Source organism: Macaca nemestrina, chromosome 9, assembly GCF_043159975.1.
Source record: "Macaca nemestrina isolate mMacNem1 chromosome 9, mMacNem.hap1, whole genome shotgun sequence".
Lineage (NCBI taxonomy): Eukaryota > Metazoa > Chordata > Mammalia > Primates > Cercopithecidae > Macaca > Macaca nemestrina.
In genome coordinates, this window is record NC_092133.1 from 39,500,845 (window position 1) to 39,522,130 (window position 21,286).

Genomic DNA, 21,286 nt, shown 5'->3' on the forward strand with positions numbered 1-21,286 from the left:
GAGGCAGAGGTCACAGTTATCTGAGATCGGGACACTGCACTCCAGCCTGGCGACAGAGCAAGACTCTGACTCCAAAAAAAGAAAAAAAAAAAAAACCCAAAAACTACATGAAGCCTAAGATATCATCTAAACTCTGTACTCTTCAATATATTCTACACTTTCCCGCCTATGCTACAGATAGCTAAATATACATCTTATTTCCCCTATTAAGGTAAAAACTAAACTGGTTACACAAACTTAGAACTGTATACACATAAAATTTAAAACGTTTCTACTTTTGTGCATCAAATGGTACTATCAAGAAGGTTTAATGACACCCATAGGAGAAAATAATTGCAAATCACTTATCTGATAAGGGTCTAGAATCCAAAACAGTCTAAGAACTCATATAACTCAACACCAAAAACACACACAGCCCAATTAATATTAGGCAAAGGATTTGAATAAACATTTTTGCAAAGATGATATACAAATGGGCAACAAGAACATGAATAGATGCTCAGCATCATTCATTATCAGAAAATGCAAACCAAAATCAAAAAGAAATACTATTCCAAACCCATTAGGATGGCTATATATATTTTTTTCTGAAAGAAAATAACAAGAACATAGAGAAACTGGAACCCTCATTCATTGCTAGTGGGAATGGAAAATGCTGCAGCTTTTAGAAAACAGTTTGGCAGTTCCTCAATGACTTAAACACAGAATTATCCTATAACCCAACAATTTCACTAAGGGGCATAGCATCCAAAAGAATTAAAATCCAGTGCTCAGGGAATATGCCCAAAGGAACTGATATCAGTATGTTTAAGATATCTCTATACTCCCATGTTTAAACACAGCATTATTCACAATAGTCAAGATATGGAAACAACCTAAGTGTCCATCAATGGATGAATGCATTTTAAAATGTATATGTACACGATGGAATATATTCAGCATTTTTAAATTAGGAAATTCTGTCATTTGTGACAACATGGATGAACAGAGAGAACATTATGTTAAGTGAAATTAGCCACGCAGAGAGACAAATCCCACATGATCTCACTTCTATTTGGAATCTAAAGAAGTCAGACTAATAGCAGTAGAGAGTAGAATAGTAGTTACCAGAGGCCGGGGGGTGGTCATGGGGGAAGGAGATGGAGGTGGGTGGAGGAGAGTGAAAGGGAAAAGGGGAAATATTGGTCAGTGGGTACAAAATGGGTTTCAGTTAGACAGGAGGAATAAGTTTTGGTGTTCTACTGCATAGCACAGTGACTACAGTTAATAGTAATATACATTTCAAAACAGTTAAAAGAGGTTTTTTTAATGTTTTCAGCATAAATCAATGATAAATGTTTGAGGTGATGATATGCTAATTAGACTGATTTGATTATATTCCACAATGCAAACATATATCAAAACTTCACACTGTGTCCCATAAATATACATTTGTCAATTAAAAATAAAACTTGAAAGAAAAGAGTGCTCAAACAAAAACTTGTACACAAATGATACTAGCAGCACTATCCATAACAACTAAAAGACGGAAACCACCCAAATGTCCACCAGCGGATAAATGGATAAACAAAATGATATATCCAAGCAATGGACTATTATGCAATCATAAAAAGTAATGCTGTACTGATGCATGCTACAATATAAATGAACCTTAAAAACATGCAAAGTGAAAGAAGCCAGACATAAACAGTCAAAAACTATATGACTCCCTTTATATGAAATATCCAGACTAAGCAAATGCACAGAGACCAAAAACAGATTGTTGGCTTGGGGACAAGGCAGGATGGAAGTGACTGCTTAGTGAGTACAGAGCTTCTTTTTGGGGTAATGAAATGTTCTAGAACTAGATAGTGGTGCTAGTTGTACAACATTGTGAATGTATTGAATGTCACTAAATGTAAATTTTATGTTATATGCATGTCTTAGCTCAGGTTGCTATAACAAAATATCATCGACTTGGTGACTTGAACAACAGACATTTGTATCTCACAGTTCTGGAGACAGAAAAGTCTAAGATCAAGGTCCCAGCAAATTTGGTGTCTGGTGAGGAGTCTCTTCTGGTTTTCAGACAGCTACCTTTCTGCTGTGTGCTCACATAGCAGCAGGGCAGAAAAAGGGAAGCAAGCTTCCCAGGGCCTCTTCTTATAAGGGTGTTAATCCCATCATTAGAGTCCCACCCTCCTGAACTCATCTAAACCTAATTACCTCAAAGATCCCACCTCCAAATATCATTACTGGGGATTAGGGCTTCAACACATAAATTTTGGAGGGACACAAACATTCAGTCCACAGCAATATATTCCACTGCGATAAAAAAATTTAGCAGATTTATAAAACTGAACTTCCAGTTTCAGTTTTTAAAATATGGTTGCCAGCATTCATCAACAGACTAACTGCTTACTTCTTTCGGTAGGAGTAAGTATCCCAAACCAAAAGCCATATGTAAACCACACATTGCGGTAAAATAAAAACTTAGAGGAGATTCACTTTTTTCTTTGTGGCTCTGTTTGGTATTGAATATATTAAATAGAAAACTAAATTACACTGGTTAAGGCTTTTTAAACAAAATATAAAATGACTGTTCCTATCAAATGCTGTTTATTCTGTATGAGCTGCTTTTAAGTTTGTTTTTTCTTTCCCCAAGACCGAGTCTTGCTCTGTCGCCCAAGCTAGAGTGTAGTGGCGCAATATCGGCTCACTGCAACTTCTGCCTTCCGGATTCAAGGAATTCTCCTGCCTCAGCCTCCCAAGAAGCTGGGATTACAGGCACCACCACGTCCAGCTAATTTTTTCTATTTTTAGTAGAGATGGGGTTTCACCAGGTTGGCCAGGCTGGTCTCAAACGCCTTACCTCATGATCCACCCACCTTGGCCTCACAAAGTGATAAGATTACAGGCATAAGCCATCACGTCCGGCCTTTTAAGTTTGAATCTAAAATGCAGGTTAATGTTAAAAACTTCACTGATGATAAACAAATGTTATTTAGTATGAAATTATACGAAATAACCTATATACTTAATATACTGTAATATACATTAAATAACCTGTACATTTAACACATTTAATAGTAAATGTATAAATACTTAATAAAAGATGTATGTGTTTGCTATCAAAAAAATGGCTGGGAGGCCAGCTGTGGTGGCTCACGTCTGTAATCCCAGAACTTCGGGAGGCCGAGGTGGGCAGATCAGGAGGTCAGGAGATAGAGACCATTCTGGCCAACATGGTGAAACCCCATATCTACTAAAAATACAAAAATTAGCCGGCCGTGGGGGCTTGCGCCTCTAGTCCAGACTACTCGGGAGGCTGAGGCAGGAGAATCACTTGAACTTAGGAGGCAGATGTTGCAGTGAGCCGAGATTGCTCCAGCCGAGATCGCGCCACTGCACTCCCGCCTGGGTGACAGAGCAAGACTCTGTCTCGAAAAAAAAAAAGAAAAGAAAAAAAAAGGCGGGGGAGGGCTGGGCACGGTGGCTCAGCCTCTAATCCCAGCACTTTGGGAGGCTGAGGCAGGTGGATCACTTGAGGTCAGGCGTTCGAGACCAGCCTGACCAACAGGGCGAAACCTCATCTCTACTAAAAATACAAAAAATTAGTCTGGCACAGTGGCACGTGCCTGTAATCCCAGCTACTTGGGAGACTGAGGCAGGAGAATCACTTGAACCCAGGAGGCAGAGGTTGCAGTAAGCCAAGACTGCACCAGTGCACTCCAGTCTGGATGACAGTACAACTCTGTCTCAAAAATAATAATAATAATAATAATAATAAAAGACCAAAATATAAAAAGATTGAGTGCAAAAAACAGACATATCTAGTTCTACAGAAATTAAGAATAATCTGTTAGGCTGATAAGAAAACCTAAAGAAGATATTTTCTTCAAAACTAGCAACAGCATTAAGGCAATATTTATAAAACAAAATTCAGCACTTCCTTTATATTACATTTCAGTTACAGATGCTGTAGTCTAGACTTTCTTAAAAGTTATGCAGCTGCCACAAGTATTTTACCAAAATCTATACGTTTAGGTAGTTAATCCCTTTTTTTTTTTGAGACAGAGTCTCGGAGTCTCGCTCTGTCACCCAGACTGGAGTGCAGTGGCCCGATATCGGCTCACTGCAAGCTCCACCTTCCGGGTTCTCCTGCCTCAGCCTCCCCAGTAGCTAGGACTACAGGCACCGGCCACCATGCCCGGCTAATTTTTTGTATTTTTAGTAGAGACGGGGTTTCCCTGTGTTAGCCAGGATGGTCTCAATCTCCTGACCTCATGATCCGCCCGCCTCGGCCTCCCAAAGTGCTGGGATCACAGGCGTGAGCCACCGTGCCAGGCCTGGTAGTTACTCCTTTAAACATGGACTGTGTTTTGCCAGCACACGGGTAACTAAAGATTGTTGGGCTTTGTTAAAATTATTAGAGCTAGATTTACTTGGAGATAACCAAATTTAAGGGTGGCAGACCCCAAGTTTCTGGTTTAATTATCCTTCAATTTAATCTGTATCTCTACGCAGAGGTTAAAAAAAAAAAAAAAAATGAACAAGAACATGGTCCCTGTCTCTGGAGACTTTGCAATTTAGTAGAAGAGACACACATGGGCCAGGCACGGTGGCTCACGTCTGTAATCCCAGCACTTTGGGAGGCCGAGGCGGGCGGATCACAAGGTCAGGAGATCGAGACCATCCTGGCTAACACAGTGAAACCCCATCTCTACTAAACATTCAAAAAAAATAACTAGCTGGGCGTGGTGGCGGGTGGCCTGTACTCCCAGCTACTCAGGAGGCTGAGGTAGGAGAATGGTGTGAACCCGGGAGGCGGAGCTTGCAGTGAGCCAATCGCCCCACTGCATTCCAGCCTGAGCAACAGGGCAAGACTCCGTCTCAAAAAAAAAAAAAAAAAAAAATTAGACACATACATAGAGGTAATTATGGAAGTCTCAATATTTTGTCTTTATCTCATTCAATCCTCAAAAATGGCTGATGAGTACACTGTCCCAGTCCACTTTTATAAAGCAAGGTACAGAACTTTTACACTAGATGTAAAACCTTGATTTTGCAACAATTTTACACCTCCAGGGTTTTTCCTGAAGTTGTTTCCTTTCTGATCCACAACAGCAAAACATGTAGCCAAATAGCTATTCTGACTCTTTTCCCATCCTCATTAAATTCCTTACAAAATATGGTAAGCATAATTTTTCACATGACTATTTTCATATCATCTCAATTCCTTCAAAAACAAAAATCCAGTTCAAAGTTTATTTTCCTTAAAGCTTCACAAAAAGACTACTGGTATGTCTCACTCAACTTATTAATGACCCCTTCTTGCAGAGACTGAAAGATTTATTTAAAGTTATTTACTTTTTTTCTCTAATCCAATATTACTGGTAAAAAAAAAAAACAAAAATGTTATTTACATCAACTATCTGGATATCACATTTTGAAAAGGAGACTGACAAGCACCCATAAACTACCGTAACTATCTCCATGCTCCAGTTTCTCAAGTCGTAAATCATCTGCCACACTGCTATGCAAGTCACCGTTCCGAAATGTAGTTCTAAGTATGTCGCCATTGTTTAAAAAACTCACAAATGTTCCCTGTACTGCCACCTCTCACTGAATCAGTTCAAATTACTTAGTTCTGTCAGACAAATTTAGCTCCTCCATAATTTAGACCCAACCTTTTTGCCTCAGTTTTTGACACACACCTCATACACCCTAGGGGCAATCATACTGATGAGAATCTGCAGTCCCAAAAAGTGCTGAGCTATTTTATATATAATTCTATATGTTATTTTTACCTGTCCTGTCATCAGAGTCATTCTAACCCAAGCCCTCTTCATTAGTAAAATAATAAGCTTTCATGTTTCATCTACTGTAAAGTTCCTAACTTCCTATCTCAAAGTTAATCACTCCTTCCTCAGTGGTACTGATGCATCTCATATCCTCTTTTATAACACTAATCAGGTAATATTGTAAGCATTGATATTATAGGACTCCCTTATGTGAAACTTTTTAAATAAAATGTTCTATTTACCTAATTTCCTATGTGCCTAGTGCCTAGTATACATAGAGGACTCACAATAATTTGCTGAATGAATAAATAGTAAGAAAATTCCAGACTAATTCGTAAGAACTAAAAAGGGTTCTGCAGCAATCTTAAATGTCTGAAGGGTAATCATGTAAATGAATTGAATTGTTTTTTGTGGCGCTAAGGGGGAAACTGGGACTATGAACATTACGATGAACCACACTGTACTTCAACATAGAACCTTCTAACAACACAACTAATACCCTCAATAGGCTCTGTTGAGAAAACTGAGCTCCAAATTAGTAAAAGAATTCAAGCATGACTAAATAACATGTATCAGATGTCTAAACCTTCTGAGAATAAAAAGGCATACACTTAGCTGTATGGTAGCTGCTGGTGCTTTGCTTTGACATTTTGCTCATGTCTAACCTAGAAGTACATCCTGAACTGACGATATGCATGATAGAACCTTTCTTCCAGTTGCACAGGTGAAACCTGGATCCTGACCAAGGTAATTGTATTTTTTTCCCTACACAGTGTTAAGTTTCTATTAAATGGACAACTAAATCAAAAGATTACGTTTCAGTGGTGTTGTAGAAGAGCAATACAATCTTATCTACTCATTAAAATAAGTGGCTAGTTATTATTTTACTCAAGAAAATTTTATAGTGGTTATTTCCTAAAATTTTCCCTTCGTGCAGTAGAGTTCTCAGCTGTGTTATTTGTACACCCACCCAGTTTTGAAAGTTAATCCTTATCCTAGCATTCTTGACAGTATTACTGTGCTTCTGAGAGTATATCACAAAGATGGGCATTATCCTCCAGTTATTTGTTCAATTAGTGTGCTAGTTACCTTATATAATAATTACCTATCAAAAGTTTTATTGTTTTTTTTTTTTTTTTTTTTTTTTTTCTGAGACAGAGTCTTACTCTGTCGCCCAGGCTGAAGTGCAGTGGCACGATCTCGGCTCCTGCAAGCTCGGCCTCCTGGGTTCACACTATTCTCCCGTCTCAGCCTTTCCAGTAGCTGGGACTACAGGCACTCGCCATTACGCTCGCCTAATTTTTTTGTATTTTTACTAGAGACGGAGTTTCACCGTGTTAGCCAGGATGCTCTTGATCTCCTGACCTCGTGATCCTTCCACCTAAGCCTCCCAAAGTGCTGGGATTACAGGCGTAAGCCACGGCGCCTGGCTAGTTTTATTAGTCTTTAGATCAAAGACTAATAAAATTTAGATCAAAAATTTTGGTAACCAAAACACAATTCTGAATCACGAGTTATTTGTTTCCTAAATAACATTCAAGGGTTACCGATCTCTGTAACTCTGGGCAGTACCAATAACGTCAAAAAGTCAGTGAGGGGTTGGGGGAGTTAAGGCTTATGTAAGTACAAAAAAGCAACTTAAATGTTATCACTCTTCAAAAATACAAAAACTTATTCAGTTGGGATGTTTTCCTTATTTAAAACTTCAATAACTTACTTTAGAACTTAACCTTCTGTGTACTATATCTTCCTGGTAATGAACCATGAATTTTTTCCACATGGGTAAGAGGGACTTTAATTCCATTTGCTAGATTTACCCTGGTACTTGTAGGAAAAATTTTCCTTTCCTTTTAGCACTGGAACTCAAATAAGAATACAGTGTGTGCAACTGTATATTGCATTTATTTTACCTTTTGATAAATGTACATTTTAGTACCCGAAACTATCATATTAACAACCTAAACTTTTAGAGCCTAAATTAAACTTTATATACACGACCTATTATTAAAAAATAGTTCAGTTTGCCTGTAATCCCAGCACTTTGGGAGGCCGCGGGGGATAGATCACTTCAGGTCAGGAGTTCGAGACCAACCTGGCCAACATGGTGAAACCCCATCTGTACTAAAAATACAAAAAATTAGCCGGGCTTGAGGCGCGCAGCTGTAATCCCAGCGACTCCGGAGGCTGAGACCGGAGAATCGCTGGAACCCGGGAGGCAGAGGTGGCAGAAAGCCAAGATCGCATCACTGTACTCTAGCCTGAGAGACAGAGGGAGGCTCCGTCTCAAAAAGAAAAAAGAAAAAGAAAAAAAAAAGTTCAGCTTCACAGTATGGCCTATTAAGCCACTGGGAGGTACGGACGGACAATAGGGAAGTTAAGGAGGGACATACAAGATACTTTAAAGAAACAAGTGGCTAGAAACATCCACAAAGGCACTGAGGTAGGCCAAGTAGAAAAATTAGAAAAATATGGAAATAATCTGTGGTTATACTCTGAAACTAACAGGCCTAAGTACTAACTACATGGCTAACTTCTCCCTAATATTTATCTCTCCAGCAATTCCTCTCTCTACGAATATCTTCAAACTCATTCTCTAATAGTTTCTCGTGTCTCTCACCATACTTCCAAACCCTCAAATTTTCTTTATCATCTTTTCACCACCTTAACAAGAATAACGTGGAAACAATGTATTATCTTTAGCTTTATTTTATATTCCTGTCCTGCTTTTCAAAAGCAGATAATGTGAACATTTTATGTTTTTCTAACAAAAAAAAAAGTAAACTATTATAGTATTTGAATGACTTTTTCCTGGGACAACAACAAAAAATGTATTTGCCCTACTTGACTAAAAGATGGCTATGAACAATCTAGATGAAAACCAGATTTGGAAATTCTAAATAATGCCTAACGTATGATGGGTAGTTGTACATTACAGTACTTGGGAAAATATGAGAAAACAGCACATAATTTGATTTCAAAATTATTATGTTCAGTTCCAAATTTAAAATGTTTTAATCTATGTGGGGTTAGAGACAAGCAGATGAAAATATTTTTTAACAAAAAAAGTATCTAACATAAAATTCAAATTAAAAAACATACCTGAAAAGCCACATTCAAAGATGAGTTAAACACCTTATCAAGTTCACTCTCAAACTAGCTCTAAGTAAGGAGCATGACTTGTAGCTTGATTTCCTAAGGTAAACTTCTCTTAATTGCGGGAAAGAGCACGCTGAAAACCCAGTCAGTCACATGGGTTTCCCTCTCTTTCTTATTTCGGCCACAGAAATAAGAAGCATAAGAAAGGCTGAGGCAGCAAATGCTGGAGGGGAGAAAACTATGTGCAGTGTGCAGGATTTCTTCTTAAAGGCACAGAAAATAATTACAACTAGCAGCAGAAGGAAGGAAAATTAACACTTTTTTCACAGGCTATGAGAGAGGTAAAGATATGCCAACAAACTGAGTAGACCTGAGGAAAATCTTACAAGTTAAAGCTTTTCACAAACAGGCAAGCATGGCTATCTAAACAGCATAAAATGAAAATAAAAGATTTTTCCCACTAATAAAAAGGAAGCCAAGATTGAATTTGGCCGAAATAATTAATCAACAAAGTAAAGGCTAGGAAAGTACTTCCAGATTTGTATTTTGAATCTGTTCTCTATTATACACCTCTGTTTATCCTCATCGATTACATAGTACCTGAATATGACCCAATTTTAAATCAGTAAAGCAATGTGAGCTATAACGGTGTATTGTACTTTCAGTCACTACCTGAGGAGACCTGCCTATTAACCAGCCCAGTATTTCCGTGGTTACAGTCGGGGAATCACCCGCATCAGAATCACATGCGGGCCCTTTTAAAAAGTTGGATTCCTGGTGGACCCCACCCAAGATCTACTTGGGTCTCAAGGAATCTGCATTCTTAACAACCCTCCCCCTTGCAAGTAATTTTAAACACTAAATTTAAGAATCACTGTAGTAGGGTCCAAGCAACTATCAGCCATAACTACCTGAAGATAACTCACAGTGTAGCTAACAGAGTTCCTAGGGAGAAAAGAGCAGCCTCAAAAAGGACACACTTTGCCTTTCTGCATACATTTAGAGATGGATAACAGATGTATCATCTCAAAATCTCCAAATGTTTCCACTCTTTCCCAAAACCTTCCTACCACAACATACTAAGTATGAAATGCATGAGTAAGCCAAGTTAAACATTTCATGAACTTAAACTAAAAAATTGGCTTTGCCTGTCTATAAAAGTTCCTTAAGACAATAAAAGATACAAATATTTTAATCCTTCTCAGCATTCCTTCCTTTCGGTTCCTTCTCAGATTTGCTTTTTAGTCAAAGCTTCAAGACTTTGGGAAATGTTATATCACTACACCAGAATCTACTTTAACATCCATCCAATCCCATGTACAAATTATGTTTAAAAATCTTCTACTGCACAAATTGTGTAACATTTCCCAGACAGTACACAAAAATTCATCCAGTATCTTTCTTTCTTCAAATCAGTGGATTTCAGCGGTGAAGTTGAGGAAGGGGTTATAGTAGTCTTGCTATAGTCTGAATAATAACATTTGAATCTTCACTATATGCCACATAGCAAAAACAAAGAATGTAGAATATTATTTAACTCTCATGGCAATCCCATGAATTAGGCATTATTATAATCCCCATTTTATGGATGAGTTGCTTAAGGTCCAGAGAAGTCCAGAATTAAAGAACTAGTAAGCTAATTCAAACCCAAGCAGCCTAACTCTAGAACCAGCATTTTTAAACACCATACCATCCTGTAATTTGAAGATGCCACCTAGGATTAAGCAATTCACTAAAACCTAGTTGACAATCTGAATCAACTGCAAGCAATTTTATCTTTCTTTGGAGACAGTTTCATTCTGCCATCCAGGCAGGAATGCAGTGGTGCAACCATAGCTCACTGCAACCGCAACCTCCCCAGCTCAAGTGATCCTCCCACTTCAGCCTCCCGAGTAACTGTGGCTACAGGTGCACACCACCATGCCCAGCTAGTTTTTTTATTTTTTGTAGAGACAGCATCTCGCTATGTTGCCTAGGCAGCCTTGAACTCCTGGGCTCAAGCAGTCCCCTCACCTTGGGCTCCCAATGTAGGCATGAGCCACTGGGCCCAAGCAGGCACCTTTCTAAAAATGCAAATTCACCAGCCAAATAGTAGGTCTCCTGAATCTGACTAGGTGGAGGCTGTGAATTAGAGAATCTAACTTTTGTAAATGTGTTTTTAGGTGATTTTTTAAATTTTTTAAATAAAATGAGATGGGGTCTTGCTATACTGCCAAGGCTGGAACTCCTGGCCTCAAGCGAATCTCCAGTCTCAGCTTCCCAAAGTGCTGGGATTACAGGCATGAGCCACTATATCTGGGCGGTTTCAGGTGATTTTGAAATATACCAAAAGCTAGAAACAACTGCACTAGCTCACCAAAGTGCCACAATGGCAACCTTCATGAAATAACTCATAGTCTGGAAGTTAAAGGCTTAAATTCCAGTTAATTGATTAACTAAAATGTACTTAATACCCCATTCTCTCTCTCTCTCTCTCTCTCTACTCCTCCCCATCTCAAAGAAATAATAAGAAAAAAATAGATCTAGAATTTGCTACAGAAAAGAAAAAAGAGCTGCTGCTTTGTGCCACCTTCACATGAAAAAACTAAAAGATCACTGATATTTCTATCATGATTACTCTAAGGCAGAGTTGGACCTTTGCTAAAAGACACATTAAAGGTGGAATTTAGAGTTGAAAGGAATAGTTCTATCTCTAGCATGCCTCTCATTTTACAGAGGGAAAAAAAAATCCTGTTTTTTTCAGCTTTCTCTTTAACTCAGTTGACATTTGTAATATTCAATCAGTAAATATTTGTGGTCTACTACTGTGGGTGCAACAGAATTGTGTATTATAATACCACAATATTAGAACTGAAGGGACTGTGAATATCCCAATTTCACAGATGAGGAAACCGAAGTCCAGAAATTTAGTGAATTGCCCAAGGTTAACAGAATTATTTAATGGCAGAAGTTGTTACCTAGGACAAAAACCAAGTTACTTATCTCTCAAGCATTGTATTTTCACTACACCAAAAGCTAAGTTTTTGTTCTTAAATTTATAATTCATAGAAATCAGTGTATTAGCTTCAAGCCCTAGGAATAGATCTATAGTCTAGTTGTAATTCTTACATTTAATTAGCTATCTGACTTTGAACAAATAACCATAAAACAGAAATAAACCCTACCCTTCCTAGGTCACAGCAATATGTAAAGAACAACCACCAAAAAAAACTGTGGCTGGGCACGATGGCTCACACCTGTGATCCCAGCACTTTGGGAGGCAGAGGTGAGCAGATCACCTGAGCTCAGGAGTTCGACACCAGCCTGGGCAACATGGTGAGACCTCATCTCTATGAAAAAAAAGAAAAGGAAAAAAAACTTGTGAAGAAAATACATATGAAAATAATTTTAGAAAACTGTGAAATTATGTAGAACTAAGATACACTTTCATATTTTTTCCTAGAGGCAAACAGGTACTGGTTTTTAAATCTTGTAAATGCTGCCCCTAAATAGTGTGCAGTGAATATCATTGTTCTAGGTTACAAAATGAGTTACCATGCATAATTCATTTCCAATATTAAATTAATACCACCTTGTTAGATAATATCTAGCAAATAAAAGATTATTTGTCAACAGCATCATTGGTTTTCCATGGAGTATTAAGGCATGAATAAGGTGATCATAGAACTTCCTTCCACTTAAAAGATCTAAAAACTTCAAAGTGAAAACTTCCATTTAAAAGTAACAGAACCACTCCCCAAATAAAAACCTTTTAGTCAAAATCTCCTATAAAGTGTGAAGTTTAATTAAGAGCATTGTACAAATGTTAGTTCCTTAGTTGTGACAAATGTACCATAAATATAAGGTGATGTTAACCAAAGGGGAACTGGGGGAGGGGTGTGGAAACTCTTGGTATTACCTTTGCAACTTCTCTACAAATCTAAAACTATTAGAAAATAAAATATTTTAAAAATTGAAAATAAATCTCTATGGCCATTTTGGATAGTTTAGAGATTTCTATTAAACAAGTAACTCCAAGTTAGTATTATAATAATAGTCTGCTTTGCTTACAACTGTGTAGTAAAAAATGTTAATTTGGCCGGATGCAGTAGCTCATGCCTGTAATCCCAGCACTTTAAGAGGCCAAAGCAGGCAGATCACTTGAGCCCAGGAGTTTGAGACCAGTCTGAGAAACATGGCAAAACCCTGTCTCTACAAAAAATACAAAACAAAATTAGCAGGTCGTAGTGGTGCATGCCTGTAGTCTGAGCTACTTGGGAGGCTGAGCTGAAAGGATCAATTGAGTCCAGGAGTCTGAAGCTGCAGTGAGCCATGCCACCGCAGTCCAGGCCTGGACAAGAGTGAGATCCTGTCTCCAAAAAAAAAGTTACTTTAATTTAGCGCTTCAAAGTAATATGTTTGAGTGCTTAAATTATCTTACTTCCAAAAAAATCAGAGTTTCTGAATATGTTCTACCTAATTTGTATTCAGGTTATCACATTTCTAATCTGCCAACTGAATGAAAACCACAAATTCCTAAGGTGAAGTCCTGAACCAATGCTGAATTTCCGGTGCTTTAGTGTAGGTCCCTAGAGTATTGTTTTTTATGGGGTTTTTAAAAGAAAATACTGGATCTGAGATAGGTGAAGGAGTGAGACACAGGGAAAAGATATAAAAGGCTCTTGAGCTAGCTCCCCAATTTAACATAATGGTAGCTTCACAACACTCTAAAATCCTAATAGACTTTTGTGTTTATTCCAGAGCAATTAATTATGTATTATTTTCTGCTTTCCTAAAATTTTAAACATTAATTATAGTAACCAGAGTTGATCCTGAACAAAACAGGTTTTAATTCAATTGATTTTTCCTTCATTCTCCTTGTAAATAATTGTATCAGAGTATTAAAAAGCTGCCCGCTTTGGGGAGCTTTTAAAATCTTTTAAAACATCATAAGTTTCATATTCTGCCTTTTCTTTAGTTATTTGAGAAAGGAACTTTTTTTTGAGAAACTCACGTTGAAACTCGTTTTTATTTTAGTTGACTGGGGGAGGAATACACACTATGGAACGAGTAAGGGAGCCTTATAGGACAGAGATGTTTATGATGGCTCAGTCAGATGGATGAATTATGATTTTGTCAACTAGTGCAAATTCTAGGTGGAAAAAAGGACATGGCTGACTTTGCTGTTTCCGAGAACCTTAAATTAAGAAAAAAATCTTCGGCCGGGCGCGGTGGCTCAAGCCTGTAATCCCAGCACTTTGGGAGGCTGAGACGGGAGGATCACGAGGTCAGGAGATCGAGACCATCCTGGCTAACATGGTGAAACCCCGTCTCTACTAAAAAAATACAAAAAACTAGCTGGGCGAGGCAGCGGGCGCCTGTAGTCCCAGCTACGCGGGAGGCTGAGGCAGGAGAATGGCGTGAACCTGGGAGGCGGAGCTTGCAGTGAGCTGAGATCCGGCCACTGCACTCTAGCCTGGGTGACAAAGCAAGACTCCGTCTCAAAAAAAAAAAAAAAAAAGAAAAAAAAAAATCTTCATCGGTTTTCATATTAGGGAGAATGGAGACTATCTAGATGTGAAAAGAAATCACTAAAAGAGCCTTTAGTTTTTCCTACTCAACCCAACCGTTGTAAAAAGAGCTCTGTGAAAATAGCTTTTGCCACAGTATTTAGGAAGTTTCAGAAGTCAACAACTACAGAGAAAGTCACATGGATCTGTATGTTTCAAAATCTATAAAGTCAATGTTCTTTTCAGATAAAGGGAAAAAAATCTTCAATTATTCCTTCCTTACCTTAGCAATGCCCTTTAAGGTCACCAAATTCATGTAAAGACTTGGTTAAAAAAAAAAAAATCAGCACTACCAGGAAACACAGATAAGTATCTATATAAAATAACAGTAACTATGCCAATGCAATCCTAACAAGCTTCAAAAGTATTAAATGGCCTAAAAACAAACAAACAAAAAACTACAAAAGAGTCTATGTAAAAAATAAAGCATTCTACTTAGAAAACAAGACATTAATTTACTTGAAGGACCCACAAAAACTTTGGTTTAGAACTTTTTTTAAGAGACACAGTCTCACTCTGTCACCCAGGCTAGAGTGCAGTGACTCAATCATGGCTCACTGCAGCCTTGAACTCCTGGACTCAGGCAATCCTCCTGCTTCAGCCTCCAGAATAGCTGGGACTACAGGCACATGCTACCATGCCCAGCTTAGAAATATTTTTTAAGAAGGTAACAAATGGATCCTTGAGGAATTAAGGCAAGCTTGGAAAAACAAAAGACTTCAAAAGTGTTCACTCCTCCTCACTGCTGAGTGGTACCCATCTAGCATTTCAACTTTTTTTTTTTTTTTGAGACGGAATCTGGGTTTCGCCATGTTGGCCAGGCTGGTCTCGAACTCTTGACCTCAGGTGATCCACCCGCCTCGCCCTCCCAAAGTGTTGGGATTATAGATGTGAGTCACTGCGCCCAGCTGCATTTCAATTTTTATAGACAGGAAAGGGTCAAGGATCTGAGGGAATGCTACTTCTAGCGCTCTGACAGCCAAGTCACCATAAACACAGAAAGGTGTCCATGTGAAACTGAAGCAAGCCCCCAGTAGGGACTGAAATAGAACTCACCTCATGTGGAAGGGAAGGAAGGTGGAAGATGACCACTAAGGCCCTCCAAATGAAAGCAGTCATATTCTAACTGAATTCCTGTATTTCCTATATGATAGCTACCGAAATAATGTGTCTTAATTTAACATAATACTTTGTAGTAATAGATACATTGCTGTAAAATGTTCCCCCTTCTTACGTAAACGTAAAACTTTTTTTTTTAGAGGTTTCTCGTATAGATTTTTGCCTAATTAAGAGAAAGAGAAGAACGAAGTGGGAAGGGAAGAAGAAGAAAAGCATGGAGGATAAACAGGTGGCAGAGAAAAGAGCCATAAAGTGAACAAAGGTTGTAGACTGAACATAAACATGGACTGGGAAATCAGGAATCCTGGTTTCGAATCCCAGCCTGCCACTAGCTAACTAAATTACCTTCTTTAGACAATGAGATTCCTCATCTAAAAAAAATAAAATGGGAGTAAGAGTTGCACCGAAGAACAAGATTCCATCCCAAACAAGCCACTTCCAAAGAGAGCCCTCACCTGGAGCTTCAGAGTTGAGAATAGCAACTATGCATTTGGGGGTAGGGTTGGTCTCTTGGGTTGTGTTGTGAGACAGGGGTAATTTCTGATTATTTTCACTGAGGATGGAGATTTTTGCTCAAAATTACACACTACCTAGCTAGAGCACAGTAAAGGGGAATCCATGAAAGCTACTGATTCAACCCAATCTGAATAGTGTTCATACCAGTGGCTAGGTATTATAGTTTCAGAGATGAATGTCACAGTTCCTGCCTTTAAGGTGTTCAGAATTCAGTTAAGAAAAACTGTGCCTCTCTGACTCTGCCCTTTCTTTCCCAAGAATGTCATGTAAAGGAAGCACTGACTCCTAGCGTCTTGACATTCAGACCTCTATCACGAAAAATGAGGCTTAGAGAAATTAACTTTAGGGCACCTGTTTTCTGACTTCAAATCGAGTGCTCTGACACATATGAATAATGTGGCCATATGAATGTCATCTAGCTATATTAAGTTCTATTAGGCTACAAATAAAAGAAAATTTAAAAATTAAATCAAAATTCCTGCCTACTTAAAACACATGGGAAATGAAAGAAAAAATAAAATTCCTGCCTACTGTTAATAATATGAAAGCCTCTTATAAATAACGTTGTTGGCTGGGCGTGGTGGCTCACGCCTGTAATCCCAGCACTTTGGGAGGCTGAGGCGGGTGGATCACCTGAGGTCAGGAGTTCAAGACCAGCCTGGCCAACATGGTGAAACCTGGTCTCTACTAAAAATACAAAAATTAGCCGGGCGTGGTGGCAGGTGCCTATAATCCCAGCTACTCGGGAGGCTGAGGCAGGAGAATCGCTTGAGCCCAGGGGGCGGAGGTTGCAATAAGCCAAGATGGCACCACTTGCCCACTCCAGCCTGGGCAAAAGAGGGAAACTCCATCTCAAAAAAAAAAAAAAAATTGTTCATAAATTGCAATTTATCTGTCTTCAAACTTAATCCCCACTAGCCTGCACCCCACCTGCAGGTCAGGGACAGTTGTCTAAATCATCTCTATTCACAATGCATGGCACAGAGCAAGAACTCAAGAGTATACTAGTTGAATCTGTGATCTCCAAAGCCCCTCCCAGATCTAAAATTGCCTGACATCTGACCTGAAAACATGACCAAGATAGATATGACCAATAAACACCCAAAGGCCACACAGTGTTACAAATTTATAAACCTAACTCAACTTGAGATCTTTTAGAATATTGCCAGTACAAGTTTTAAATATATTTTTGCAACTATGTTACAAATACAGATCTCATTACTATACATATTGTCCTGAGTAACACAAAATTAGGATTTTCCACTTTTGATTTAAGAAACTTTATATTTGTAAATGTATATGAGCAAAAAAATATGGAATAAATTAGAAAGAGGAATAAGAAATATCAATTATAATCAGAAAATTATGCCTTTATATCTACAATATGTATGTTAATTGTATAACCTGCTAAAACTTGAGCTCAGAATTCGCTTCTTTCACTTCTGGTTGTAATCAAGATCCCCAAAAAGGTAGCAAAAACACAGTAGAGAGAACTCTATAAAGGAAAGTTTTACAAGTTGGGAATATTTTCCTATTTACCTAGGGATTTAAAAAAAAGAAGAAAAAAAAAGGGCGTGTCAAAATCTAACTCAAGGAAAACTGCCTTTTTTTTTTTTTTGAGAGAAGTCTCACTCTTAACCCCCAGGTTTGAGTGCAATGGCTCGATTTCGGCTCACTGCAACCTCCGCCTCCCGGGTTCAAACGATTCTCCTGCCTCCGCCTCCCAACCAGCTGGGATTAAGTCGCCTGCCAATACGCCCGGCTAATTTTTATATATTTTAGTAGAGACGGGGTTTCACCATGTTGGCCAGGCTGGTCTCGAACTCCTGACCTCAGGTGATCCGCCCGTCTCGGCCTCCCAAAGTGCTGGGATTACAGACGTGAGCCACTGCGCCCCGCCGTAAACTGCCCTTACAGTAACGTCCATTAAGTATTTTCTGACTACTCTTATTTATCCCTATTAAATCAACAAACCCCCATCCTGAAATCTGCAACGTTCAGCGCCATAATTTATTTTCTTTCTTTTCTTTTTCTTGAAAGACGGAGTTTCGCTCTTGTCCCCCAGGCTGGAGTGCAATGGCGCGATCTCGGCTCACTGCAACCTCTGCCTCCCGGGTTCAAGTGATTCCCCTGCCTCAGACTCCCGAGTAGCTGGGATTACAGGCACCTGCCACCACGCCTGGCTAATTTTTGTATTTTTAGTAGAGACGGGGGTTTCACCATGTTGGCCAGGCTGGTCTCGAACCCCTGACCTCAAACAGTCCGCCCGCCTCAGCCTCCCAAAGTGCTGGGATTACAGGCATGAGCCACCGCGCCCGTCCCATAATTTAATTTCAAGAATATCCTGTCAAATAACAAATACAATACCATTTTTTAAAAAAGTTATTGGGAGAAAAAAGTGGAGGCCTATCTGGGAGATTAAGAGAAAAGGCTTTCCTTAAAGGGCTAATTTGGCTTAAAAAATTGGGATAAAATTCTAAACACCAAACTGCATTTTAATAAAGGCCACTGAAACAAATGAATAAACACTATGAAGCACAACCACTTCTAATTTCAAGAATTCCCAAACCACTTGAATGGATTTAGACTCTATGCAAACACAGCAAATAAACAGCTCTACGAAAGGACTTCCTTTTCTTTTTCACAACCACACCCGTACACACATACCGCCTCCCCCCACCCCCAACAACCTAAATCTTTGCAGCACAATTGTTAAAAACTGGGGACGGAGATGGTTATCCGCTTTTCCAGAAAAAGCAACTGCAGATGCGGCACTAGCCAGCTGGCCGACCCTGACTGCTCAGAAGCCAGGTATGAATGGCAGGTACAGCCTCCCGCCGACAAGGCTACAGAAAGACTCGCTGTCCACAAAGCTCACAACTTCTCCTATAGAAACACAAAGCCGACCCAGTTCCTCTTCCTCCAGTGACAAATCAAAGCTAAGCCCTGACGCGTGCGGGGCTGGCAAGGAAGCCGCCGACCAAGCTCCCGGCTCCGGCTCCGGCTCCGGCTCCCGCTCTGGCTCCGGCTGCGACTCCGACCCAGACCTCGGCCCCGCCCCCGGTCCCGGCCCAGCCCCGAGTCCCCACGCAGCCTGCGCCGTACCTGGCGAAGAAGTCCGCGAAGCCGCCGCTCCGTCGAGCCCGGGCCAAAGTCTCCGCAGGACCCTGCTCCGCGGCGGGCAAGGGCACCGACGGCCCGGCCGGGGGCAGGTGATCGCTGGCGCTGTGACCGCGGCTCACCTCGAAAGTGTTCCGAGAGTTCAAGTGAATGTCAGAAAAGCCCAGGCGCGGCTCCGCACCCCCACTAGTCCTCTCGGCCGAGGTGGCAGGGGGCGAGCCCTCCTCCGGACCCCCGGCGCCAACTCCCGGCTGCTCTGAGTCCTCGCTACCGCTGCAGCTGTTGGCCGGGCTGTCCCCCGAGCCGCTGCCCGCGCCCTCGGGCTCCTCGGCGTCCGCGGCCACCAGACAGCAGCTCCGCAGCGGGTCCTCAAGCGGCGAGGCCCAGTCGGACGGGCTGCCCGCGCCGTCCGCGTCCTCGTCGCCAGGCCCCTCCAGGCGGAGGCGGCCGCAGGGGCGGCGGCGGCGCGACTCCCGGCCGCCGGCGCGCGCCAGCCCGCGAGCCTCTTCCAGATCGCGACAGTCCCGGCCCGGCAGAAAACCCGAGTCGCCGTTGGTCATGCCTCCGTGCCGCGGCGCGCGGCCATCCGCCACATCCGCGCCGCGGTGCTTCGAACCCGAGCCCAGCGGGCAGGCGTCCGATCGTGGGGCTGCCGAGGGCGGCTGGGCGCAGGCTTGGCCAGCGGGGAGCGGACAGTAGCAGAGCCCCGGCTCCAGCTGCTCCCCGGCCGCCGCGAGGTAACGCTGAAGGAGCTGCCGAGGCGGCGTTTCCTCCTCCTCCTCCTCAGCCTCCTCCCGCGGCTCCACAGCGCCGACGCCTCCGCCAAAGCCGCCCATGGCCCGGATTACCTTCCCGTCCTGGCCCACGGGCTCCGGCGCAGGCACCGGGAGCAACTTGGGGTTTCTTCCCGAGCAGGCTCCAGCATCCTCCGGACCCACCATCTGGGGGCGGGTGGCGGCCGCCCCAGGAGGCAAGGAAGGACTCCAGGCGCAGCTTGGCCACAGAACAGCTCTGAGTGCTGGAGCCGCGGCGACAGCCGCCGCAACGTTCCCACACCCACCCCTCCCACCCGCGGGGTCAGACAGTTGCGGGAGGGCGGGCACGCGCCAGGACTCGCGCACGCGCAAAAGTCGGACCGGGCAAGCCCCAACCTGGAGATTCCCCGAACCATAGAGACGGTAGCTAGAGAGACGCAGGCTGCCAATCTAGGATCAGCCATCTGGATGGTAGAGGCTGGTTGGCCCGCTCCAAGAGTGACAGGTCTTACCGAAGCGCGGGTATTGCTCGCTTAGCAAAAATTCACTTGATGTATTTCATTTATGGTAGTAAAATACTCCCATATTTGGGAGGTGTTAGCGTGGGTAAGTCCTTCCAGCTCTAATTGGTCACCACTCGACTTTACGATTTTTAACAGCCTTCTCCCGCATCATTGCCACAGTTCAGGGCTTCATCACTTAATCGAGGAGGGTCAACACCCTCCCTTCTTCACTTCATCTAACATTTAAAAAAAAAGATAACCTAAGTTATCTTGCTCACTTAGCACCATGTTTCATCACAATCCTCTAAAAGATTATCACCTAAGGAGGGAGAGGAAGTGGTCAGGCAGAGAGGAGCTATTGAAATAATTCCAGCTTTCTGTGATAGTGGATTAAAACGGGATGATTGACCATGGAGTGGAAATGAAATATATTTAAAGTAAAAGACGAAAGACTTGATAACTGATCAGAAGAAGTGACAGAAGACAGAGTAATCAATGATTACTACAAAGGTATGAGACTGAAACTGATACGGTTTGAAGAAATAGAAAATTGGATAGGAAAAAACAATTAATAGGGGAAGTATATCTGGTAAAGTAAACGACTGAAAGAGTTCTAAAACTTGAGTTGTCCGGGCGCAGTGGCTCACGCCTGTAATTCCAACACTTTGAGAGGTCGAGGCGGGTGGATCACCTGAGGTCAGGAGTTCCAGACCAGCCTGGCCAACATGGTGAAACCCGGTCTCTACTAAAAATACAAAACATTAACCGGGCGTGGTGGTGGGCACCTGTAATCCCAGCTACTTTGGATCCTGAGGCAGGAGAATCGCTTTAACCCGAGAGGCTGA

The 21,286-nt window shown here is 41.4% G+C and overlaps 1 protein-coding gene across 2 annotated transcripts in view; it reads right to left on the reverse strand.

Moving 5' to 3' along the window:
• Positions 1-20,518, reverse strand: part of LOC105479987 (TBC1 domain family member 12) — a 148,992-nt gene extending 128,474 nt beyond the window's left edge. Inside the window, exon 1 of one of the 2 annotated variants that reach the window (XM_071069460.1) lies at positions 19,169-20,518. In XM_071069460.1, coding sequence (XP_070925561.1) covers positions 19,169-20,124 — 956 coding nt within the window. In that variant the 5' untranslated portion in view covers positions 20,125-20,518. The remainder of the gene's footprint in view (positions 1-19,168) is intronic. The other variant, XM_071069463.1, reaches the window with a different exon arrangement.
• Positions 20,519-21,286: the final 768 nt, after the last annotated feature.